The 23766-nt window shown below is 43.6% G+C and overlaps 1 protein-coding gene across 1 annotated transcript in view; it reads right to left on the reverse strand.

Moving 5' to 3' along the window:
- Nucleotides 1–23766, reverse strand: part of LOC124554709 (polyamine-transporting ATPase 13A3) — a 186329-nt gene that overhangs the window by 133568 nt on the left and 28995 nt on the right. Inside the window, exon 3 of the mRNA XM_047128348.1 lies at nucleotides 5874–5953. Coding sequence (XP_046984304.1) covers nucleotides 5874–5953 — 80 coding nt within the window. The remainder of the gene's footprint in view (nucleotides 1–5873; nucleotides 5954–23766) is intronic.

Raw genomic sequence — 23766 nt, forward strand, 5'->3', positions numbered from 1 at the left:
AGGAGGCCAGAGCATTACACAGTCCAAACGGCATAACATTAAACTCACAGAGCAGATCAGGAGTTATGAACCTAGTTGAGGAAAACTTTGCTCCTTTCACACAGTCTAGGCTGTCATCACTGTGCGGCAATGGATACACACATTTATTCATGATTTTGTTCAATTGTCAGTAGTTGACACAGAAATGTCATATGCTGTCCTTCTTTTTATAAGGATCACAGGAGAGGACCAAGTGTTCTTTGTAGGTTCAGTGATGTTATCTTGCAGAATCTTCATGACTCCCTCATCAATTATCCCAATTATCCATTATTCAGCCACTGACAATCTATACGAGTGTTGACTGATTAGTGGCTGATCCCCAGTATTAACGTGGTATTTTACCATGTATCACTTGGCCTGTCTTTTTTTCCATTTTAGATTTGAAAGCAACCAAAAACTGATGCAGAAAGGCTATTATTCGCTGACATTGCTTCTCAGCTAGGTCACATCCTTTTGGCAATTTTATAGTAGCTTTCACCCCAGCATTGTCTGTTGTGGTAGTGGAGCATGATTCCTCATCAATGACACCAAGCCACCCTTCCTGGACTACTGTGTCTGTCCCTAAGCACTATCTGTAGGGATGAGTTGTTGTTGCTTGTAACAATTAGTGATCCAAAGTTCTCCCTGACCACATACAAAGCTTATGATCATCACTGGCATGTAGATTTCTTTTGTGAGCCTGAGTAGCTTTTGGCAATTGACAAAAGCTTTACAGTTTACCTGAGCATCTCAATTGATGACTGGAATTTGTCTCATTGATGACAGCATGATAACAAAATCTTCATTGGCAAACAGTGCCAAGCACAATCTTTGTTATGTGTGCTTGCTGAAATTGCTTTATTACTCTGCAGCACTGATCTTCCTCAGTCTATGACTCCTTGTAATCCCTACAAGAAATCACATGTAAGAATAACATTACGGCAAACAACAAATTCAAAAAGCTGAGTTCTGACATTGATATCTTGCAATACAAGTCCCTGTCAGCTGACTATATTTCCCATTTGTAACTTTCATCAAAATCCCTTTCATATCATAGAATACAGTCTTCTTTAGCTGGTGATAATAAGCATTCAACATTACAGGAAAGAAAGGTCCTGAATCGGCAAGCATCTGAACAGGTTGGCTGTGGATGATGACGTCAATAAGATTTCCTGACATCTTGGTGACTGTCATCTATTATGGACTTTCATCTGTGGTGGCCTCACCTCCATAGATGGTTGCTTTGCTTAGTTTTCCTGAATTCAGTGGCTAGGAGAGCGGCTGGTACATCTGTACGGCAATGGGGAATGGCTGTGCAATGTTGAGGAAGAAACTCATCCAGGGTACAGTGATAAGATTTGTCCAGCAGACTAGAATCATCTGCAGTCGACTGCTGTGAAAAGAACTGTTGGGATAATTGACATCTGATGGTGTAGTAGTAATTGAAAACATGTTTCCTTCATCTGCAGTAGTGTATTTCTCCAGGGTATCTACAGTGGAAACATACTGGTGTGTTGTCCTCTCTCCTCCAAATGTCTGTTCTTCTGCAGGGTGTTGTACTTGGTGGAGGAGTTAGTTGTTCCAGTGTTGGTCTGGTGCTGGATTGTTATCTGATAGCTGTGATGTAAGTCCAAGCTGGCCGAGACTCTTCTTCCTGGTGTGTTCAACTGGTGGCGGAAATTGATATAGCTCTTCTTCAACACTATCACCTCCTGACATATGAGTTCAACTTTTATTTCTGCCATGTCTTGCTTACATGGTGCAAAAGTTTTGGACCCATACAATGCTGCACTTGTTCTCTTCCAACAAGGTGTAGTTCATGGTGAACTGCCATAGGGAACACATCCAGCAGTCGGTAGTACCTCTTTCGTCTGACTCTTTTGTGCTGCATTGCCTCTATGCACTGGCACCACTTGATGAAGTCCTCCGTTGCTGTGACACCCTTTACCAAAAGAGCTTGGTACATGTCTTCTGCAACTCCTTTAATTAAATATGAGATTTCATCAGCTTCTTTCATATATTGATTCACAATGTGGCATAGGGGCAAGGTATTCTGTATACAGGATTGTGTCATTTCATCATGACATTGGGCCCTGTTCTCCAATCGTTCTTCTGCTATGTGGACTTCCATCTGATTGTAACCAAATGTTTTCTTCAGTTCAGCCCAAAATTTATCAGAGCTGTTCAACATCTGACAATGGCCTTGCCACAGTGGTGATACCTGTTTACGTCAGATCATCGAAGTTAAGCGCCGTTGGGCTTGGCAAGCACTTGGATGGGTGACTGTCAAGGTGTGCCAAGTGATGCTGGAAAGCAGTGTGCACTCAGCCCTCATGAGGCCAACTGAGGGCTACTTGATTAACAAGTTGCAGCTCCAGTCAAAAAAACTGATAACAACCGGGAGAGTGGTGTGCTGACCACCTGCCCCTCTGTATCTGCATCCAGTGATGCCTGTCAGCTGACGATGACAGGGCATTAGCCAGTACCATTGGGACTTCTGAGGCCTGTTCGGACGATGCACTGAACTTCTGTAACGTGTCCTCAAACCACTGTCAGGCTGTGCTATCCAAGTAAAAGTATACTTCTGTCAAACACATTATGTGATCCCGCCTGTTGTATGCGGCAAATCGGTCGATTCCTTTCAGTCATTCAGAGGATTCTGACCATCATGTCCAGGAAATGCTGATGAGTGACTGCTGTTCACCTGACTTATTGCTATTTTGGAATTATTGGTCAGCTTATATTCTGGCTACTGTATAGCTACAGCTTTTACATTGCCTAATTGGAGCCACAGTGATGTATACGTTTTGAAGTACCAGGAATCTCCATCAAACAATGTCATCATAATTGTCCAAATCAGAAAGCACGATCATCAATGAAGTACAGTACTTGGCACTGAAAGCATGTTTATTACGAACACCAATACAGCCGGAACAAAATTAAACTCCTGGAAGGAGAGTGCAGCTATTTATACAACACTGAATATTTCAGAATAAAATAAAACATTACAAATGAAGGGTATTTTGAGAACCATCACAAACTGATAAATATTAAATGATAAACAATTACAAGTTGTTGTGTTTGACTGGGTGACCCACAGCAAGCCAGCTTGTGATGCTAACTTGTACGCCACACTGCATGCAGCACAACACATTACAATATAATTGCAAAATAAATTGGTGGAAACTTTAATGTTACATCACATTAACAAGTTTGTTGGTACTAGGTTGAATTCTTGACAGTTGTATTAATGTATCTATTTTTTCTGTAAACTAAGCAGAGTATGTTATTTCACAAAAGTAATTAGTGACAAATTGTTTCATAAGTGTTATTAGATAAAAGAAGTGTGAATATTTGCAATATTTTGCTAAAGCACTTATTTTGAGACTCTGCAGACCATTCCACCAAGTTCACCTGCTTTGAGGAAGGAAATTCTTGCATTTCATTTATATCGACAGAAAAGAGATCCATAAACCAAGCTTTTTATCTGTTAAGATTAGAGGAAATATTCACAAGAACTTTGTCACAATCCACAGAATTACAATGCAAGACATCTAATAATCTGAGGTGATGGTAAAATAGCCACTCTGGTAGATACAAGTGAATGCTGGAAGCTGAAAAATGAATAACAGCCGCTGTTTAAGAACTGTCATTCTGATAGTTCTAACTACTTTATCAACGATTCAGTTTTGTTTAGTACTTCTAACCTTCCTTTTTATAAATGTAGTACCATAGGATGAAAATATTTTGAACAACTTAGGTCTGCTTTTTCCTTCTGGTCAAAGAACAAAATGTACTTTTTTAACTCTAGCATACAGTGATTCAGTAGACGGCAATATGGCTCAAAATAGATAAAAACTAGCCCCCCACCTAAAAACAATGGTGGCTTTTCTGTGCTGTTTGTGGAAATGTATTTAAAAATTGCCGATCACACTCCATTATACATGCCAAAAACTATGAGTCAGAGAGTCTAAAAAATAAGTTTAATACATAATGTACACAGAAAACCTCAAATAGTGAACATAATGGTACAATAAATACACAGCTTGCACAAGGAAGCTATTCCATACTCAACAAGTGACTACCACTGTGTGATTATTTCAAATGGCACTTACTTCATCAACAACATTTCTTTCAACTGAGTTATGTGCAAACTTTCACACTGAAGTTAAATATTGGCAAAGAATAAACGATGGACTGTTTGAGTGTAAATATTAGAACATAACTCCTTCTAAGATATTAGGACATGTCCAACAGGACTCTGCTTTTCATTACTTCCACTGTAAGTTTTAAAATGGCATGCTTTCTAATTTATTCCCATATTCTTCTCAATAAACTGTTCTCATCAGTGACATTGCACTTTTTACAGTTTGAAACACAAAGATATACTTTTTTCATGTGTAAGAGAGAGCCTGTTTACACTAGACTAATGCTTCATTCAAGAGAATAGTAACTGAAAGATCACTGGCCACAGAATTCCACTGAGGTGACAAAAGTCATGGGATAGCAATACGCACGTATACAAATGGCACTAGTATCACTCACTCAAGGTATAAAATGGTAGTGGACTGGCAGAGCTGTCATTTGTACTCATGTGATTCATGTAGAAAGGTTTCCGACATGATTATGGCCACATGACAGGAATTAACCACCACAGACTCTGAACAAAGAATAGTGGTTAGAGCTAGACGCATGGGACAGTTCCTTTAGGAATTTGTTAGGAAATTCATTATTCTGAGATCCACAGTGTCAAGAGTGTGCCGAGAATATCAAATTTCAGGCATTACCTCTCACTATAGACAATACAGAGGCTGACGGCCTTCACTTAACAACTAAGAGCAGCGGCATAAGCACAGCGTTGTTAGAGTTAACAGACAAGCAACACTGCATGAAATACTTGCAGAAATCAATGTGGGATGAACGACGAACACATCCATTAGAACAGTGTGGGAAAATCTGGAATTAATGGGCTACGGCAGCAGATGACTGACACAGGTGCCTTTGCAAACAGCACGACATTGCCCGTAGGGCCTGTTGTTACTGTATCAGCTGGAACCTAGATGATTGGAAAACTGTGGCCTTATCAGATGAGACATGATTTCAGTTGGTAAGAGCTGATGGTAGGGTTCAAGTGTAGCACAAACTCCACAAAGCCGTGGACCCAAATTGTCACAAGGCACTGCGTGAACTGGTGGTGGCTCCATAATGGTGTGGGTTGTTTTTACATGGAATGAACTGGGTCCTCTGGCCCAACTGAACTGATCATTGACTGAAAAAGGTTATACTCAGCTACTCGGAGAGCATATGCCGCTATTCATGGACTTCATGTTCCCGCATAATGAGTGAATTTTTATGGGTGACAGTGTACCATGACGCAGCACAATTGTTTGTGAGTGGTTTGAAGAACATTCTGGACAATTCAAGCAATGGACTTTGCCATCCAGAATGCCCGCAATGAATCCCATTGAACACTTATGGGAAATAATGAAGGGGTCAGCTTGTGCACAAACTCCTGCACTGGCAACACTTTTGCAATTATGGACAGCAATAGAGGTAGCTTAGCTCAATATTTTTACAATGACTTATTGAGTCCATGCCACGTTGAGTAGCTGCACTACGATGGGCAAAATGAGGTCCAATACTATATTAGGACTTCTGTCATCTCCGTGTATGTCCACTACTAAAGCACAGACACAATACAAAGTCACTAGTACACAACCAATAACAAAATAGTAATCTGTAATTTATACAAATAACGTGTCTACACACTAACTTTTCATTTAAAACAAGAACTAACAAGTTCCATTAGTGAACAAAATGTTCCTCAACAAAAGTTATAATGTTTTAGAACATACCATTTGATCTTCTTCCCCATAGTTAATGTATTCAAAATCTGATTCTCCAGGAGGTGGACGTGTCATTGTGTTCCCTGTACCTGTGGATTAAGCCACCATTCATTAAAAAGTGAACTCAAAACATGTTAAACATTTTATTTTCTTCGCTAACTTAAGATTGTTTATATGACTCATTGGCATAGATAAAGATAGACGAAAAAAGAAAATACTTTGCCACTCAAATTCAGGTACAAGCTATATTATATAACTACACTACACTGGAACAGAGATAAAAGTTAAAAAAAAATAGCCAAATATGGGTAAACTACAGACTCATAGGATCAAGTGAAGGTTTCCAGAGCATCAAATTACGAACATGTGGTAGGGAAGGTGAATTTTTATTTTATTTTATTTTATTTTTTTTATACATTCGACCACTGCCATAAAATCATAAATCACATCAGTTACATTCGACCACTGCCATAAAATCATAAATCACATCAGTCTTAAATACATATTATACTATACATTATATTAATTATACTAGCTTAGTTGGACAAGGGACGTGAAAGGAAGTTACTGGTGGCCAGTCCATAGGACTAATGCTAACATTCACCTGGAGTGATCTATCAAAACCATGAGAAACACAAAGTTAGAAAGTTGGTTCCCCCAAATACGAGTCCATTGCCTTAAGCACTACTCCACCATACTTGTTATGGTTAATGCTGGCAATATAATGATTCGTTTATATGAGCCGTAGTCTGAGACACACCTTCCTCAAATGTCAAAGCCTTTAATGCATGGATGTGAGATAGCACTTGACTTAGATTAAACCAGTTTGAATCTAGATGGTGCGAAAAATTAAATCTAAAGTATTTTGGCTGCAAGTGGAGGACATAGTGACACCAGATTCCTGATTATAGGTCTTCATAAAAATGCCCTGAGTTAATTTCCAAACCCCACCACATTATATCATGGAGTGAAGGTATATGAAACTGGTGACAGTGAATCAGCTGTCACATGAGAACATTAAAGTCAGTCCCCCTTCCCCTTTCAGGCTATTCTGGTGGGACATACTATATGTCAATACCCTCACCAATCTCCATCATAAATATTATCATCAGCAACTAAAACACAAGAGCATGGGAATAAGGGGAGTAGAGGCTGGACCAGTAAAGGCTAAAGGCGATGAAAATAACAGATTGTCACCACAGAGAAAGAGAGAATGGGGGAATAGAGAGTGGAGAGAGGGATGATGAGAGCAGAAGGGGAGTGAGAGAAAGGGAGGGAGAGTACAAGGAGAGAAAGAAGAGGGAGGGAGAGGTGACAGAAATACAGAAATGGGGAGGGATGAGATGTTATATACACACATCAAAAAAAGTTTTGCATCACCTCGGTTCCGAGAGTTCCTAAACCTGCACAGAAAATTGGAATAAGGTCAACATAAACGTCATTTCTGCCCTTCCTATTGCTCATGAAAGCCACACATTGCATGTTGAACTACCATACAGCGAGACCTTCAGAAGTGGTGGTCACACCCTGGTACCTCTAATACCTAGTAGCACGTCCTCTTGCACTGATGCACGCCTGTATTCGTTGTGGCATACTATCCACAAGATCATCAAGGTGCTGTTGATCCAGATTGTCCCACTCCTCAATGGCGATTTGTGTTTAAGGCATCCAGCCTGACCGGGTAGCCTCCAAACACGTCTCCGACGATTGTCTTGTTGAAGGCATATGTGACACTCATCAGTGAAGCAAACGTGATGCCAATCCTGAGCGGTCCATTGGGCATGTTGTTGGGCCCACCTGTGCTGCGCTGCATGGTGTCGTGGTTGCAAAGATGGACCTCACCAGGGATGTCGGGAGTGAAGTTGTGCATCATGCAGCCTATTGCGCACAGTTTGAGTCGTAGCACGACGTCCTGTGGCTGCACGAAAATCATCATTCAACATGGTGGCGCTACTGTCAGGGTTCCTCCGAGCCATATAATCCGCAGGTAGCGGTCATCCAGTGCAGTAGTAGCCCCTGGCCGGCCTGAATGAGGAATGTCATTGACAGTTCCTGTCTCTCTGTATCTCCTCTATGTCTGAACAACATCACTTTGGTTCACGCCGAGATGCTTGGACATTTCCCTTGTTGAGAGCCCTTCCTGGCACAAAGAAACCAATGTGGATGCGATCGAACTGCGGTATTGGCTGTCTAGGCATGGCTGAACTACAGACAACACGAGCCGTGTACCTCCTTCCTGGTGGAATGACTGGAAGTGATCGGTTGTCGGACCCCTCAGTCTAATAGATGCTGCTCGTGCATGGTTGTTTACATCTTTGGGCGGGTTTAGTGACACCTCTGAAGAGTCAAAGGGACTGTGTCTGTGATACAATATCCACAGTCAACATCTATCTTCAGCAGTTCTGGGAACCGGGATGATGCAAAACTTTTTTGTTGTGTGTATATGCTGTCCACTCACATTAATATGACCACCTGTCAAAAGCTTGAATAACCACATTTTCCAGCACAGACCACTGTGAGACATGCAGGGAGAGAGTCAGTGAGATTCTGGGAGGTACCGATAAGGATGTGAGCCATACTGCCTTCAGTGCTATGGCCAGGTCTCTTGTTTGAGTATTCATGGTACAAACAGCCCAATGAAGGTGGTCCACAGATTCTTGCTTGAGTTTAAATTCAGGGAGTTTGGTGGCCAGGGGAGTATGGTAAACTTATTCTGGTGCTCTTCGAACCACGCACATACATTGCAAGCTATGTGACATGTTGCATTGTCCTGTGGTAGATGCTATCATACGAAGAAAAAACAAACTGCATGCAGGGGTGGATATGCTCTCCAGGATAGATGCATATTTACATTGATTTATTGTGCCTTACAGAATCATTAGATCACACAGAGAAAGCCACAAAAATGTTCCTGAGAATATAACTCTCCTCCTCCTGCCTGGATACTTCTGACCCCAAGGGCCATCTGTCTGATGGAGCATAAAACATCATTCATCTGAAAGGCCGCTTGTCTCCACTCAGTGGACGTCAAGTTGTGGTACTGGTGTGCAAATTCCAGCATTCGTCGCTGCACAGCACAGCAGTCAGCACGGGTGCATGAACCAGGCGCCTGCTGCGTAGGCCCATATGCAGCACCATTTTCTGTACAGTCACTGAAGAGACACTGTTGAGAGCCTCCTTATTCATCTGGGCAGTCAGTTGCTCAACAGTAGCATGTCTATTCAACTGAACACATCTCCAAAGCTGCCATTCACTGCTGTCATCTAGTGCCTGTGGTGCAGCACAGTTGCCTCAGCGCCGGTTTTGGATAGTGCCATTGTGCCATGCACAGTACAGTTTAACCATGGTGGCACATGACCAGTTTAAAAACATAGCCATTTTGGAAATGCTTCCTCCTTTGGCCTGAAAGCCAATGATCTTGCCCTTTTGGACTTCACATAAATTGCTGCATTTCCAAATAATGACAACAACTCCACTGTTTTCCACGTCCCCTTGACACACTTTATATACTGTCCACTTTTTGTGTTAGCCACCTGCTGTCTGTGAGTGGTTGATGTTGAACATAGATGGTAGTCACATTAATGTGACTGGACTGTGTGTGTGTGTGTGTGTGTGTGTGTGTGTGTGTGTGTGTGTGTGTGTGTGTTTCCTAAACCTTTATGGGTAAATTACACATATTAGTAGAGGTTCCTAAAGAGTGTATGTTGAGACAAGGAACTAATGGTCCAAAAACAATATTTATCTGCTTATTGACAAACAACTTACACCTTACAGATGCAACATCAGCTCATACACATTGTTCAAAGTTATGTACTGTTGTGTTAAAATAGAAAGAATGCATTTGGCTGTTTTGCTGAATTAATGTCTGTCTGGGCACTAATCCACATCTTAAGTTTAAGACATACAGCATTGTGAATATACAGGGTGTTACAAAAAGGTACGGCCAAACTTTCAGGAAACATTCCTCACACACAAATAAAGAAAAGATGTTATGTGGACATGTGTCTGGAAATGCTTAATTTCCATGTTAGAGCTCATTTTAGTTTCGTCAGTATGTACTGTACTTCCTCGATTCACTGCCAGTTGGCCCAATTGAAGGAAGGTAATGTTGACTTCGGTGCTTGTGTTGACATGCGACTCATTGCTCTACAGTACTAGCATCAAGCACATCAGTACGTAGCATCAACAGGTTAGTGTTCATCGCGAATGTGGTTTTGGAGTCAGTGCAATGTTTACAAATGCGGAGTTGGCAGATGCCCATTTGATGTATGGATTAGCAAGGGGCAATAGCTGTGGCGCGGTACGTTTGTATCGAGACAGATTTCCAGAACGAAGGTGTTCCGACAGGAAGATGTTCGAAGCAATTGATCAGCGTCTTAGGGAGTATGGAACATTCCAGCCTATGACTCGCTACTGGGGAAGACCTAGAACAACGAGGACACCTGCAATGGATGAGGCAATTCTTCGTGCAGTTGGCGATAACCCTAATGTCAGCGTCAGAGAAGTTGCTGCTGTACAAGGTAACATTGACCACGTCACTGTATGGAGAGTGCTACGGGAGAACCAGTTGTTTCCATACCATGTACAGCATGTGCAGGCACTATCAGCAGCTCATTGGCCTCCACGGTACACCTCTGCGAATGGTTCATCCAACAATGTGTCAATCCTCATTTCAGTGCAAATGTTCTCTTTATGGATAAGGCTTCATTCCAACGAGATCAAATTGTAAATTATCACAATCAACATGTGTGGGCTGACGAGAATCCGCACGCAATTGTGCAATCACGTCATCAACACAGATTTTCTGTGAACGTTTGGGCAGGCATTGTTGGTGATGTCTTGATTGGGCCCCATGTTCTTCCACCTACGCTCAATGGAGCACGTTATCATGATTTCATACGGGATACTCTACCTGTGCTGCTAGAACATGAGCCTTTACAAGTACGACACAACATGTGGTTCATGCACAATGGAGCTCCTGCACATTTCAGTCGAAGTGTTTGTACACTTCTCAACAACAGATTCGGTGACCAATGGATTGGTAGAGGCGGACCAATTCCATGGCCTCCACGCTCTCCTGACCTCAGCCCTCTTGACTTTCATTTATGGGGGCATTTGAAAGCTCTTGTCTATGCAACCCCGGTACCAAATGTAGAGACTCTGCGTGCTCGTATTGTCGACAGCTGTGATACAATCCGCCATTCTCCAGGGCTGCATCAGGGATTCCATGTGACAGAGGGCGGATGCACGTATCCTCGCTAACGGAGGACATTTTGAACATTTCCTGTAACAAAGTGTTTGAAGTCATGCTGGTACATTCTGTTGCTGTGTGTTTCCATTCCATGATTAATGTGATTTGAAGAGAAGTAATAAAATGAGCTCTAACATGGAAAGTAAGCATTTCCGGACACATGTCTAACATATTTTCTTTCTTTGTGTGTGAGGAATGTTTCCTGAAAGTTTGGCCGTACCTTTTTGTAACATCCTGTATAAATGCACACAGAAGCTGGATACTATAAACATTTTATAGCACAGAAATGGCAAATATGCTCACCAGTCAAAACATAACCAAACCCTTTAAGACTGCACTGCTCACTATGGAGTGCTGTACATGGTGTAAAAATGGAACCAGATGGTCACGTGACCTTCTACTGCTGGCGTAGCTCATGGCAATGAAGTGATGTGTATGTGCCAGTCTGCATATGGAACCATCACAGTAAGATGTGGAGGCATGAAAGTATGACAGAAATGAGTCATAGTGTTTTGCTCCAGTTGTTGGTGCTGCAGTGTACACTGTCCATTGTATCTATTGTGAAAACTCTTAAAGCTTTTTAAATAAACAAGTTATTAACATCCTACATCTTTATTCTTCATGTCTACATATTTATTTCTCAACATAGTCACACAAGTGACAAACACATTTCTCCCAATGAGAGAGCTGTTTGTTGATATCACCACCATAGGATGTACGAGTTTCTTCACTGAGCAACAACCTCACCTCCACAGACACCGCTTCATCACTATCAAAGTGAAGTCATTGAAAATGTTCTTCAAGTTTCAGAAACAGATGGAAATCAGATGGGGTCAAGTTGGGTCTTTATGGAGGATGATCAATGACAGGTACCCTGCAAAGGTCATTGCTCAGAATGACACATAAAGCTGTAAATCTTCAATGCACCAAATAACACAGAAAGTGAACAGTAGCTAACTGGAGGCATGTAGTGTAGTCCCACAAATCAAGACGTTGCACCTTTTTAAAGATGCAAGACATTTAACCTGCAGTGTGCCGTACGCTTGTGGTGTCCACTGTCCATTCACCTACCTGCTTGCAGCAAGTCCTATATTCCTGCAAGACGCTCAGACGCGGTTCTGCATCCGTACGACAGTTATCGAGGCAACCGTGTCTACAGATAAGCTATATACACGTGTGGTGTCTCTTCTGAGGGACTTGGCCAAGATGATTAAGGCAACTGCTTGCATTAAGCAGGAGATCTGGGTTTGAGTCCCAGACCGGCACAAACTTTCAACTTTCAGCATCAAATTATTTTAATGCTCGATTGCAGCTGGAGTTGGTCTCTCCACTGAAATTTGGTATAGTTCAGGTCAGATGTGCTTGACTATGCAATTTCCGTATACATTTTTCATATCGTGACTTGTGCCCACTCATTCAGGTAACCCCAGACATTAACTACAATGTTTATTTCAACATCCTAAATGACCAAGTTGCCCTTTCTTCTATATACTCATAATGAGTATCCTGTGACACTCCCATACTCCCAGCTGTATTCACGGAGCTACACGCATGCCCTCCTCGTTTGACGAAAACTCGTGCACCGCATAGCACACTGACAGACCCACGAAATCACTCAATCTTAATTTCACTCAAAATGTTTGAGACTATTTGGAACAGCGGGTGAAATACTGTAATCAACATCCCGGCAATTTGGTAGCTCTACGGGATCTAAACAATGAGGGGCTTCTGCTGGAAATGGCTTGCCTGAAGAAACTGGTGAGCTCTCTTCTTTGCTGAATTGAGAGCATTATGACTGCTAGAGGCAGTGTTACACAGCATTCGCAGTATGACTCCTGGTAGTCTACTTTTTTGTGCAGTGTACTTATCTGATGCCATATATGGTGCAAATGCTAGAGGTGTTTATAATATGCATATATTTTATTTTATTGTTCACTTATGAAATAGCTATTATATAGACTGAGTTTCCAGTCTGTGCATTTGTTAGCACACTGTTTTGTCCCCATTTGAGTTCCAAAGGAAAAAAATCTTAATGCCAAAATATTCTTTAACTTTCAGTGCACCTACAAATAAGGAAGTAATGGGGTTTTTATGATAAGAAGTAGTGGAATAAAAAGGAAGGCTCAAGTTTTTCATGCAATGATTTCGTGACTGATGCTTGGTATGAATATATGGTTGATCTGAAAATGATTTTAGGCTGTGTGGAAACACCTGCAGAAAAAGATTGCTGAAAAAGATGGTGTACAACAGCGAACTTTTTCAATAATTACAGCACAGAGGGATTTTAGAGGAAGAAAAAACCCTTTAAATGACAACCAGCAGAAACAGATGGAACTTGGACAAAATACACTGCATGACAGTTGTTAAGGAATAGAGACATTGCTGGACAGCAATAATCACAGGCAATGATGGACGACATGAAACACAGTACATACATAATAGAGGTGGAGTGGTATATTTATCACAAGAAATGGTAGATTTCACTGCATGGGAAAGCAAGTTAACAGACATAAATAACATTTATGTTTGAAACAGGTCATACTGCCAACAGACTCTGAGAGAGGAATATGCCATCCTCGGGCACAAATGCACATTTTGCTCCTATTACTCACGATGGCTACCCAACTGTCGACCAACTGTCAAGTAGCTCTCGGAGGATATTCCCGTCCCTCTCTCGAGGTGGTTTTCAGTTTATGTGCGGTTCGCAGAGCAAGTATTTGTTGACAAATACATCTGAAGAGCATCTCCGGTATGTTCTATAGGGTATAGGTCTGAGCAGTACAAGACATTCCATATGTTCAACATCTTCACTTTTCAGTGTGTCCAACACCTCAACAGTCCCGTGTGGGTGGACAGTGACGTCCATAAGAGAAAGTCGGGCCCTTCCACACCCCTTAATGCAACAGTACCTCACCCAATATGCAGCAGTATTCAGCCGCTGTACATACGGCCTGCCCACACCATCATGCCTAGGCCAAACCAATGACGTTCATGAACATTCAATGGTGTGTAACGTGTACCCGTCTCTCTCCAAACTGATGACCAGAACCACTTGCCACACCGAACCAGGATTCATCGCAGCTCACTGTGGACCACACTGTTGCCGACCCCAACAACTTTGCTCCCTAGAACAACAAACTCTTTCTCAATGATGGCGTGGTTGAAGTGGTACACATTTAACAAGCCTTGAAGCATACAAACCTGGCTGAAACAATCGCCGAAAAATGGTTTTGGCAGAGACACACAATGTTTGCAGCAATCTGCCTAGGAGTGAGTTGTCTGTTCCTTTTCGCCGCTCGGGCTACATATCTATCCTCCTGCAGTATGGTGTTCTATCTACGACCACCGGCACACTTTCGGATAACATTTCCACGTTCAGTGGCCTTTTTCAGTTGCGAGACGACACTTGGACACACCCATTACTGTGACCACAGTGGTGACACTGAGATGCTTCGCCGTCCAACTGCTCCTCCACGATCGGGAGCACTCCAATGATGTCTTGCAAACATGTTCTGGTACCACACAGAATGTCGCACTAAAAGATTCCACGACAACCTTCGTCCAACATCGTACCGCATGAACTGTCAAATGCATACAGAACGTTCGCGCACAGGCTTTGCTGCAGTTAACACGACCCGCCCTCTACATTTTATTTTACTATTATCGGTCGGATGGTCGGTAGCAACTGGCAGCTGTTCCTTAACAGGTGTCAGTTCTTCTTTAGCAATTGTCAAGCAGTGTACAGGGCAAATGTACATAAAGAAAGTTTTCCTAAGGATCATTTTCTGTCAATCAAGTCTTTTTTGTCAATAAAAATAAATAAATGACTTGCGAGTTTCGTACTGATGCAACACTTTCGATATGATGCCATTATAGCGACTTCCGTGTTGGTGGTTATTTACTCGAGCAGTTTCTCATGTAGCCTCATCAGACTGAGCAGATCGTGGTCCGGCATTCCCTACAGAGAGAAATCTAAGGTGGTCAGCAGAAGTCGAGCTCGAGACCGCAGCAACAGTACCCCGAGACGCAAAAGCCGCGCCGCACCTAGCAGCTCTGCGCCACGCAAACGGCGCCGGGCAGTCCAGAATGAAGCAGGTATTCGTAGGAGCGCAGCAATGTTCCAGTGTGTGTGTGTGTGTGTGTGTGTGTGTGTGTGGGAGCCTCGAAACAATGGAAATGAGGAACGCCGACCAAACAAAGCCGCGCACGAACGAACCATTTCCTTTGATGCACCGACGCTGCGCGGAACTTGTTCGTTGTTGCGCAGAGCGGCGCAGTTTGTCATCCACACGCGGCGCCAAACCTCTTTTCTTGGTTTTGCGCGACGCAGCACGACCGCTGTGGGTACAGCACAACCGTGAGAGTTTCGATGCTCTAGTCTGTATTAATAGTTAAGTAAGATAGTCCGCCATTTATGCATAACATAACCAACCGACGAGTGCATTCAGGAACTATCCTAGTTCAGTATGCACAGGATGTACTTGTTTCTCATTGCTTTCTGCCAGTTCACCGGAAAGCTGATGCTTTAGTATTTCATATTGCATTTGCGCTCAATACACGAAACAGTCCACCTCTTTCTTTCCAGTGCGAACACTGCCTCTTCGCTGTCACTCCGATCAGTTTAGAGATTTCGAATGTTTAATCATGTGCAGTTTTTTTCCCCTTGGGCTATTCCCTGTTCAAAAATGGTTCAAATGGCTCTGAGCACTATGGGACTCAACATCTTAGGTCATAAGTCCCCTAGAACTTAGAACTACTTAAACCTAATTAACCTAAGGACATCACACACACCCATGCCCGAGGCAGGATTCGAACCTGCGACCGTAGCAGTCCCGCGGTTCCGGACTGCACCGCCAGAACCGCTAGACCACCGCGGCCGGCACTATTCCCTGTACCACAACACCTACACAGAACAGTGGATAGTGCGAACAGATGATTTTAACGACCAGTGTAATGACATGGCTTAACGTTCCTGGATTTATTATATGGGAGAACACTACAAACGAAGTGATTACTCGTACCGGGGAAGGTCGGTTAGTATCGGAGACGTAAGTTTTTACGAAATTATATTTTTTCTGAAATTTGTATTGGAACTCTCTTCAGACAAAAGAATACCATGATACGTTACTTCCTAGGATTATAGAACTTAATGTCACAAGGATATACTTTCGTTCTTTTTTTTCTTTTTTTTTTTTTTTTTTTTTTTGCATCTTTAACATTTTGGCCGTTTTAATTTTTCGAGGGCTGTAACGGACATGAACAATAGGTTAAGTGCCTGTCTATGAAAAGGAAATGGAGGTGACATGGAAAAGCACTTAACAGAACAATAGGTTAAGCACCTGTCTATCAAAGGAGAGCAATAGGTTTGCCCCTGAGTGCATACCTGCCCCTGATGTACGCAACCCGCACTAATAAACTGTGCTCGTACATAGTTTGTTCTACCACTACAGTCAGGAATGCCCCAGAGAAGTGTGATAGGACTACTACTGTTCTCTATATGCATAAATGACCTGAGGGATAGGGTGAGCAGCAATCTACAACTGTTTGCTGATGACGCTGAACCGTGCAGGAAAGTATCGTCGTTTATTGACTGTATAAGGAAGGATACATTATGGCTTACAATTTACATTTGGTGAGATGAATTGCAGCTTGCTGTAAATGTAGGAAAAGGGAAGTTAGTACAGATGAGTTGGGAAAAGATCCTGTAAATGTACGAATACAGCATTTTTGGTGTGCTGCTTGACACAGTCTCTTCGATTAAACATCGAGGCGTAACATTACAAAGGTATATGAAATGGAACGAGCAAGTAAGAGTTATAGCGGAGAAGGCGAATGGTCAAATTTGGTTTATTGGGAGAGTTTTAGGAGACCGTGATATTGTAGAACACTAGTGAGACTAATTCTTGAGTACTTCTCGAGTGTTTGGAATCCTCACCAAGTCGATTTAAAGGAAGACTCCGAAACAATTCAGAGACGGGCTGCTAGATTTGTTACAGGTTGGTTCGATCAACACGCACTTATAACGTACGTGCTTCAGGAACTTAAATGAGAATCCCTGTAAGGAAGGCGACGTTCTTTTCGAGGAAGGCTGTCGAGATAATTTAGAGAATCGGGATTTGAAGCTGTCTAGGAACAACCCTACTGCCGCCAGCGTACATTTCGCGGTAAGGACCACAAAAGTAAGATTTTCTCCATCGCTCAATTTGCAACTGTAACAGGAAAGGAAATGACTAGCAGTGGTACAACGTACCCTCCGCCACATACCGTATGGTAGCTTGTGGAGTATTATGTAGATGTAATTTCGGATGTCCACAGAGATGCGTGTTGAGCCCATAGCTGTTCGTGCTGTATATTAATAAGCTCGCGGATATTAATACACTCCTGGAAATGGAAAAAAGAACACATTGACACCGGTGTGTCAGACCCACCATACTTGCTCCGGACACTGCGAGAGGGCTGTACAAGCAATGATCACACGCACGGCACAGCGGACACACCAGGAACCGCGGTGTTGGCCGTCGAATGGCGCCAGCTGCGCAGCATTTGTGCACCGCCGCCGTCAGTGTCAGCCAGTTTGCGGTGGCATACGGAGCTCCATCGCAGTCTTTAACACTGGTAGCATGCCGCGACAGCGTGGACGTGAACCGTATGTGCAGTTGACGAACTTTGAGCGAGGGCGTATAGTGGGCATGCGGGAGGCCGGGTGGACGTACCGCCGAATTGCTCAACACGTGGGGCGTGAGGTCTCCACAGTACATCGATGTTGTCGCCAGTGGTCGGCGGAAGGTGCACGTGCCCGTCGACCTGGGACCGGACCGCAGCGACGCACGGATGCACGCCAAGACCGTAGGATCCTACGCAGTGCCGTAGGGGACCGCACCGCCACTTCCCAGCAAATTAGGGACACTGTTGCTCCTGGGGTATCGGCGAGGACCATTCGCAACCGTCTCCATGAAGCTGGGCTACGGTCCCGCACACCGTTAGGCCGTCTTCCGCTCACGCCCCAACATCGTGCAGCCCGCCTCCAGTGGTGTCGCGACAGGCGTGAATGGAGGGACGAATAGAGACGTGTCGTCTTCAGCGATGAGAGTCGCTTCTGCCTTGGTGCCAATGATGGTCGTATGCGTGTTTGGCGCCGTGCAGGTGAGCGCCACAATCAGGACTGCATACGACCGAGGCACACAGGGCCAACACCCGGCATCATGGTGTGGGGAGCGATCTCCTACACTGGCCGTACACCACTGGTGATCGTCGAGGGGACACTGAATAGTGCACGGTACATCCAAACCGTCATCGAACCCATCGTTCTACCTTTCCTAGACCGGCAAGGGAACGTGCTGTTCCAACAGGACAATGCACGTCCACATGTATCCCGTGCCACCCAACGTGCTCTAGAAGGTGTAAGTCAACTACCCTGGCCAGCAAGATCTCCGGATCTGTCCCCCATTGAGCATGTTTGGGACTGGATGAAGCGTCGTCTCACGCGGTCTGCACGTCCAGCACGAACGCTGGTCCAACTGAGGCGCCAGGTGGAAATGGCATGGCAAGCCGTTCCACAGGACTACATCCAGCATCTCTACGATCGTCTCCATGGGAGAATAGCAGCCTGCATTGCTGCGAAAGGTGGATATACACTGTACTAGTGCCGACATTGTGCATGCTCTGTTGCCTGTGTCTATGTGCCTGTGGTTCTGTCAGTGTGATCATGTGATGTATCTGACCCAGGAATGTGTCAATAAAGTTTCCCCTTCCTGGGACAATGAATTCACGGTGTTCTTATTTCAATTTCCAGGAGTGTAGTTCAAACAGTCCACGGGTGTACTGTCGGTCCATAGTGTCCAACGGGCACAATATTTCGGCGATCAGACATGTCGCCATCGTCAGGTGCGCTGACGAACTGAGCTCCTTAGGGCGGACGGCGCGAGGCGTTCTCTCTGCGGTCACCCACGAAGGTGTCCTCGCCCAAGAGATGGAGAATGAGCGGGATTGAAATGCGACGACGAGAAAGTGGGCTAAAGATCTTAATGTACGATGGACACGATGCACCATGTAAGGCGCCCTTCCCCAATTGGCCCGATCTTCGGAAAAATTTTGAAGAGTGGAGGTCAAACGCGACAGGGGTCCATCAAATAAGGCCAAAACGTGTGAAACTCCTTTTAGTCGCCTCTTACGACAGGCAGGAATACCTCCGGCCTATTCTTACTCCCGGATCCGCCGGGGGGGGGGGGGGGGGGGGGGAGACAGAGAAGGGCAGCAGGAATGATCTACAGGTTTGTTTGACCTGCGGAAGAGTGTCACAGAGATGCTGACAGAACTGAACTGGCAGAAACTTGAGGATAGACGTAACTATCCCGCGAAAATCTACTTATAAAGTTTGAAGAACCACCTTTAAACGATGACTATAGGAATATAATACAACCCCTACGTATCACTCCCATAGGGACCATGAGGACAAGATTACATTAATTACAGCTCGCACAGAGGCATTTAAACAGCCAATCTTCTCGTGCGCCGTACGTGAATGGAACGGCAAAAAACCCTAATAACTGGTTCAATAGGACATACCCTCTGCCATGCACTTCACAGTGGTTTGAAAAGTATAAACGTAGCTGACGTTAACTGTATGTGCAGCAAAATAAATACGAATTACGTAACTTATTTTTTGCGTGCTGATAATTAAAACCCTATGACTTCCTTCGTAGATGAATTTGGAGAACCTTTTTCTCACTCCATCCACTAAATTAAAGGAACGAGCAAGAGACGGTGGGGCAGGGGGGGGGGGGGGAATGTTTCTGTTACACGGTGTACCAACTGCTTCCCGCCGTATAGTGTAGAGGTTTACGGTCAATATCCTGGAACGTGTGAATGAAAGTATGTCAGTACTCAGGTATCCTATTCATTGTACTACGTGACATGCGACAACCTGACGTGAAAAGTCTTTAAGTGTCCCACTGCAGCGAAAAATGAGATGTGATAAAATTATGCGTCCGTTATAACTTATGTACTATAAGCGATGTGTCGTTTATATTCTAATAATATACCATCGGCCGTCTCTCTTGACATAAAACCCACGTGCTTGCGCGGCCGCACGACTGCTACGGTCGCAGGTTCGAATCCTGCCTCGGGCATGGATATGTGTGATGTCCTTAGGTTAGTTAGGTTTAAGTAGTTCTAAGTTCTAGGGGACTGATGACCACAGATGTTAAGTCCCATAGTGCTCAGAGCCATTTGAACCATTTGAGCTTGCGCGGCTGTTTCATCGAACCTCCAAGTGGGGTCTCGATTCTCGTTCCAGCCGAGCACATAACAGTCACAGTTCAGATGAGTGGTCGTTACACGCACATGTAGAACTTAAGCAGACTGAAAAAATGGCGTGGTCACAAGTTAGCTAAGTATATAATCAAGAAAGTTGTATGCAACAAATGAATGAAAACTGTAAAAATAATATATACAGGAAGCCCAGATACAAAAACGTGATGCACTAAAAGTAATGGAAAATAGCTCAAGCAGAATCCAACAACCCTAAGAAGACATTGTTGTTGTGATCTTCAGTCCAAAGACTGGTTTAATACAGATCTCCATGCTAGTATATCCTGCCAAGCCTCTTCATCTCGACGTAACTGCTCAAATCTGCATACATTTAAACCTGTTTACTAATCATCATCATTTATTAGTCTATGCTCATCCATTACTTACTTAAATACTACGCACAGAACAAGTCGAGTATGGGAGCGAGCGATTTATAAATTACAATCACAAACAACAAAAAATACAATTTAAATGGTAGAAATTATCCATAACTACAAATTCAGTTTTCAAATGCTGTGTTTTGCAATCCACGCCTTGATCTCCTCCTACAATTTTTACCCCTCGTAATTCTATCCCTTAGCAGATTAACTACGTGTCCTGTCCATTGAACTCTTTATTTTCGTCACTTTGTAGTACCAGTTTCTTTTCTCTCCAATTCGAGTCGGTACTTCCTAATTATTTATCCGATCTATTTATTTAACATTGGACAGTCTTCTGTAGCACCACATTTCAAAAACTTATATGATCTTCTTGTCTGAACTGTTTGTCGTCCACTTTTCACTACCGTAAAATGATACACCCCAAAGAAATACCTTCAGAAAAGAATTCCTAACATTTAAATTCATATTCGATGTTTAAAGATTTACTTTCAGAAATACTTTTTTTGCTGTTGTCACTCTGCATTTTATATCCTCTCTACTTCGCCCAGTATCAGATATTTTACTGCCACACAACGAAACTCTTCTAGTTTAAGTGTTATTTCCTAATTTAACTCTATCAGCATTGCCTGATTTAATTCGATTACGTCCCATTTCTCTTGCTTTGGGCTTTTGTTGATTTGCGGGCCGAATGAGGAAATTAAGGCCCAAGGAGAGCAGCAAAGTTACATCATCTGTAGTCAGCGAGAATACAACACACGAGCTTAGACCGATCTGATTGAAGCCACACCGCCCAGAGGCAGTTGTATCGATTCTCTACACAGTGCCTCTGATTTGTGAAACATAAACGTCATACACTTCATATCACTAAAAGAGCTCACTAACACACATAATTCAATTTATTTTTTTAGTAAATGTATTCTTCATTGCTATCTCTAATACTACCCATCAACGTATTTTTCCTCAGATATTTTCCTCCTCTATAGAAACCTGAATACGACAATGTCCGATATCCGTGGTTCTAATAGGAAAGCTAAAGTCCATGCCGTTCCTCACAAGAGACTTCTAATCAAATTGCGTGCGTATGGAGTGCGACTGGATTCGTGGTTTCCTGTCAGGAAGATCACAGTACGTAGCATTCGACGGAAAATCATCGAGTAAAATTGAAATGATATCTGGCATTCCACAAAAAAAATGTTACAGGTCCTCAGCATTTCCTAATGCATATAAAAGGTTTTAGAGGATAATCTGAGAAGTCCTATAAGATTATTTGCAAATGATGTTGCCATTTACCGTCTAGTAAAGTCATCAGATGATTAAAACAAATTGCAAACTGATCTAGACACGATATCTATATTGTGCGACAAGGGGCAACTGCCTCTAAATAAGGAAAAGTGTGACGTCATCCACATACTTACTGGCTGGTTATAATTACAGTGCACCAACTCACGGAGGTCCAGTATGGGCTGTAATTATCGTTTGACAGCGAAACTTCGTCGATATGCTAATGCGTTAATGCAGAACCGATTTTTGCTGGAAAAAAAGTTCCAGTTTCGGCCATCAGGTGCAAATCTGGCACTGTACACTGTATGACGGTTGACATCCACGTTGTGTCATTTAGCGAGCCATAACATAAGTGAAAAATATGGCTATCGACAAGAGAGTCCGTGCACTGTTGGCGAAGAGTGCTGCACCAACTGAAAGATCTGAGGAGAGGCCTGAAGTCATTTAATTGTTTAATGATGATTATAATGAAGTTCGAAAACACGTGTGAGCTTGGTCTTGCTCTTGGAAGAGGAGGCGTCCAGCCTGGTGGAAGTTGCTGTTGCTATAACTCCGGCTAGTGCTAATGCTACTCCTAATGCTACTGCTCAAGTGCGCGAATATCCGGAAGCGAGGAAAGGCCGCAGCCCCCCCTCCCCCCCAAGCTCCCAAAAGTCATCCTCAGCCCACAGGCTTCACTGGATGCGGATATGCAGGGCATGTGGTCAGCACACCGCTCTCCCAGCCGCATGTCAGTTTACGAGACCGTAGCCGCTACTTCTCAATCAAGTAGCTCCTCAGTTTGCCTCACAAGGGCTGAGCGCACCCCGCTCGGCAGACCAGATGGTCACCCACCCAAGTGTTAGCCCAGTCCGACAGCGCTTAACTTCGGTGATCTGACGGGAACCGGTGTTACCACTGCGGCAAGGCCGCTGCCTCCCCCCCTCCACCCATGGCTCTAGGCGAAAGGAAAATATGCAGTGTAGTCAGGAGTTTCTCTTTCCAAAAAAAAACTGATAACATAGTCACTTCTATGGCTACTTACAAGTTGCCTCTCCTCTTCGAAAATATTAAAAACACTCCATAACCCATGTTTAGCATCCCCCCCCCCCCCCCCCCAATGTATGGGTGCCGTGCAATGTCACGAGAATTGTCCATCCCATGGTCAACAGTACGGAAATTTTGCGGTCTATTTCGCACTAGTACCCGTACAGGATCCAGATGGTGCAGCAACTGAAACTTCGTGATCCGCAACAACGTTCTGAATTTGCCCTTCGGTTTCTGGCACGGATCAAAGTTGATGAGGCGTGGACAGTCAATATTCTATTGAGTGACGAGGAACATTTTAACTACAGGGTGCAGTGAATGCACAGAACAGCCAAATTTGGGGTGCTGTTAGACCTTGTTTTGTGTATGAAGAGCCACTGCACTCGCCGTATGTAATTGTGTGGTGTGGATTCACAAGCACCTTTATTCTCGGTCCGTTATTTTTTGCAGAGAATATACCCAGAGGGTCCGTCAGGTATAGCGAGACGTCTGCACGTTATCGAGACCTCCTTGTACAGCATATGAACCCTGCTTTAGAAGGGCGTAACTGTGTGGAAAGCACTGTTTTCATGCAAGATGGGGCAAACACCACCTCATGCCGCTCGCCCAGTGAAAGATCTGCTTAATGCAACCTTCCACAAACATGTTATCTTCA

This window comes from Schistocerca americana, chromosome X (assembly GCF_021461395.2).
Source record: "Schistocerca americana isolate TAMUIC-IGC-003095 chromosome X, iqSchAmer2.1, whole genome shotgun sequence".
Taxonomy (NCBI): domain Eukaryota; kingdom Metazoa; phylum Arthropoda; class Insecta; order Orthoptera; family Acrididae; genus Schistocerca; species Schistocerca americana.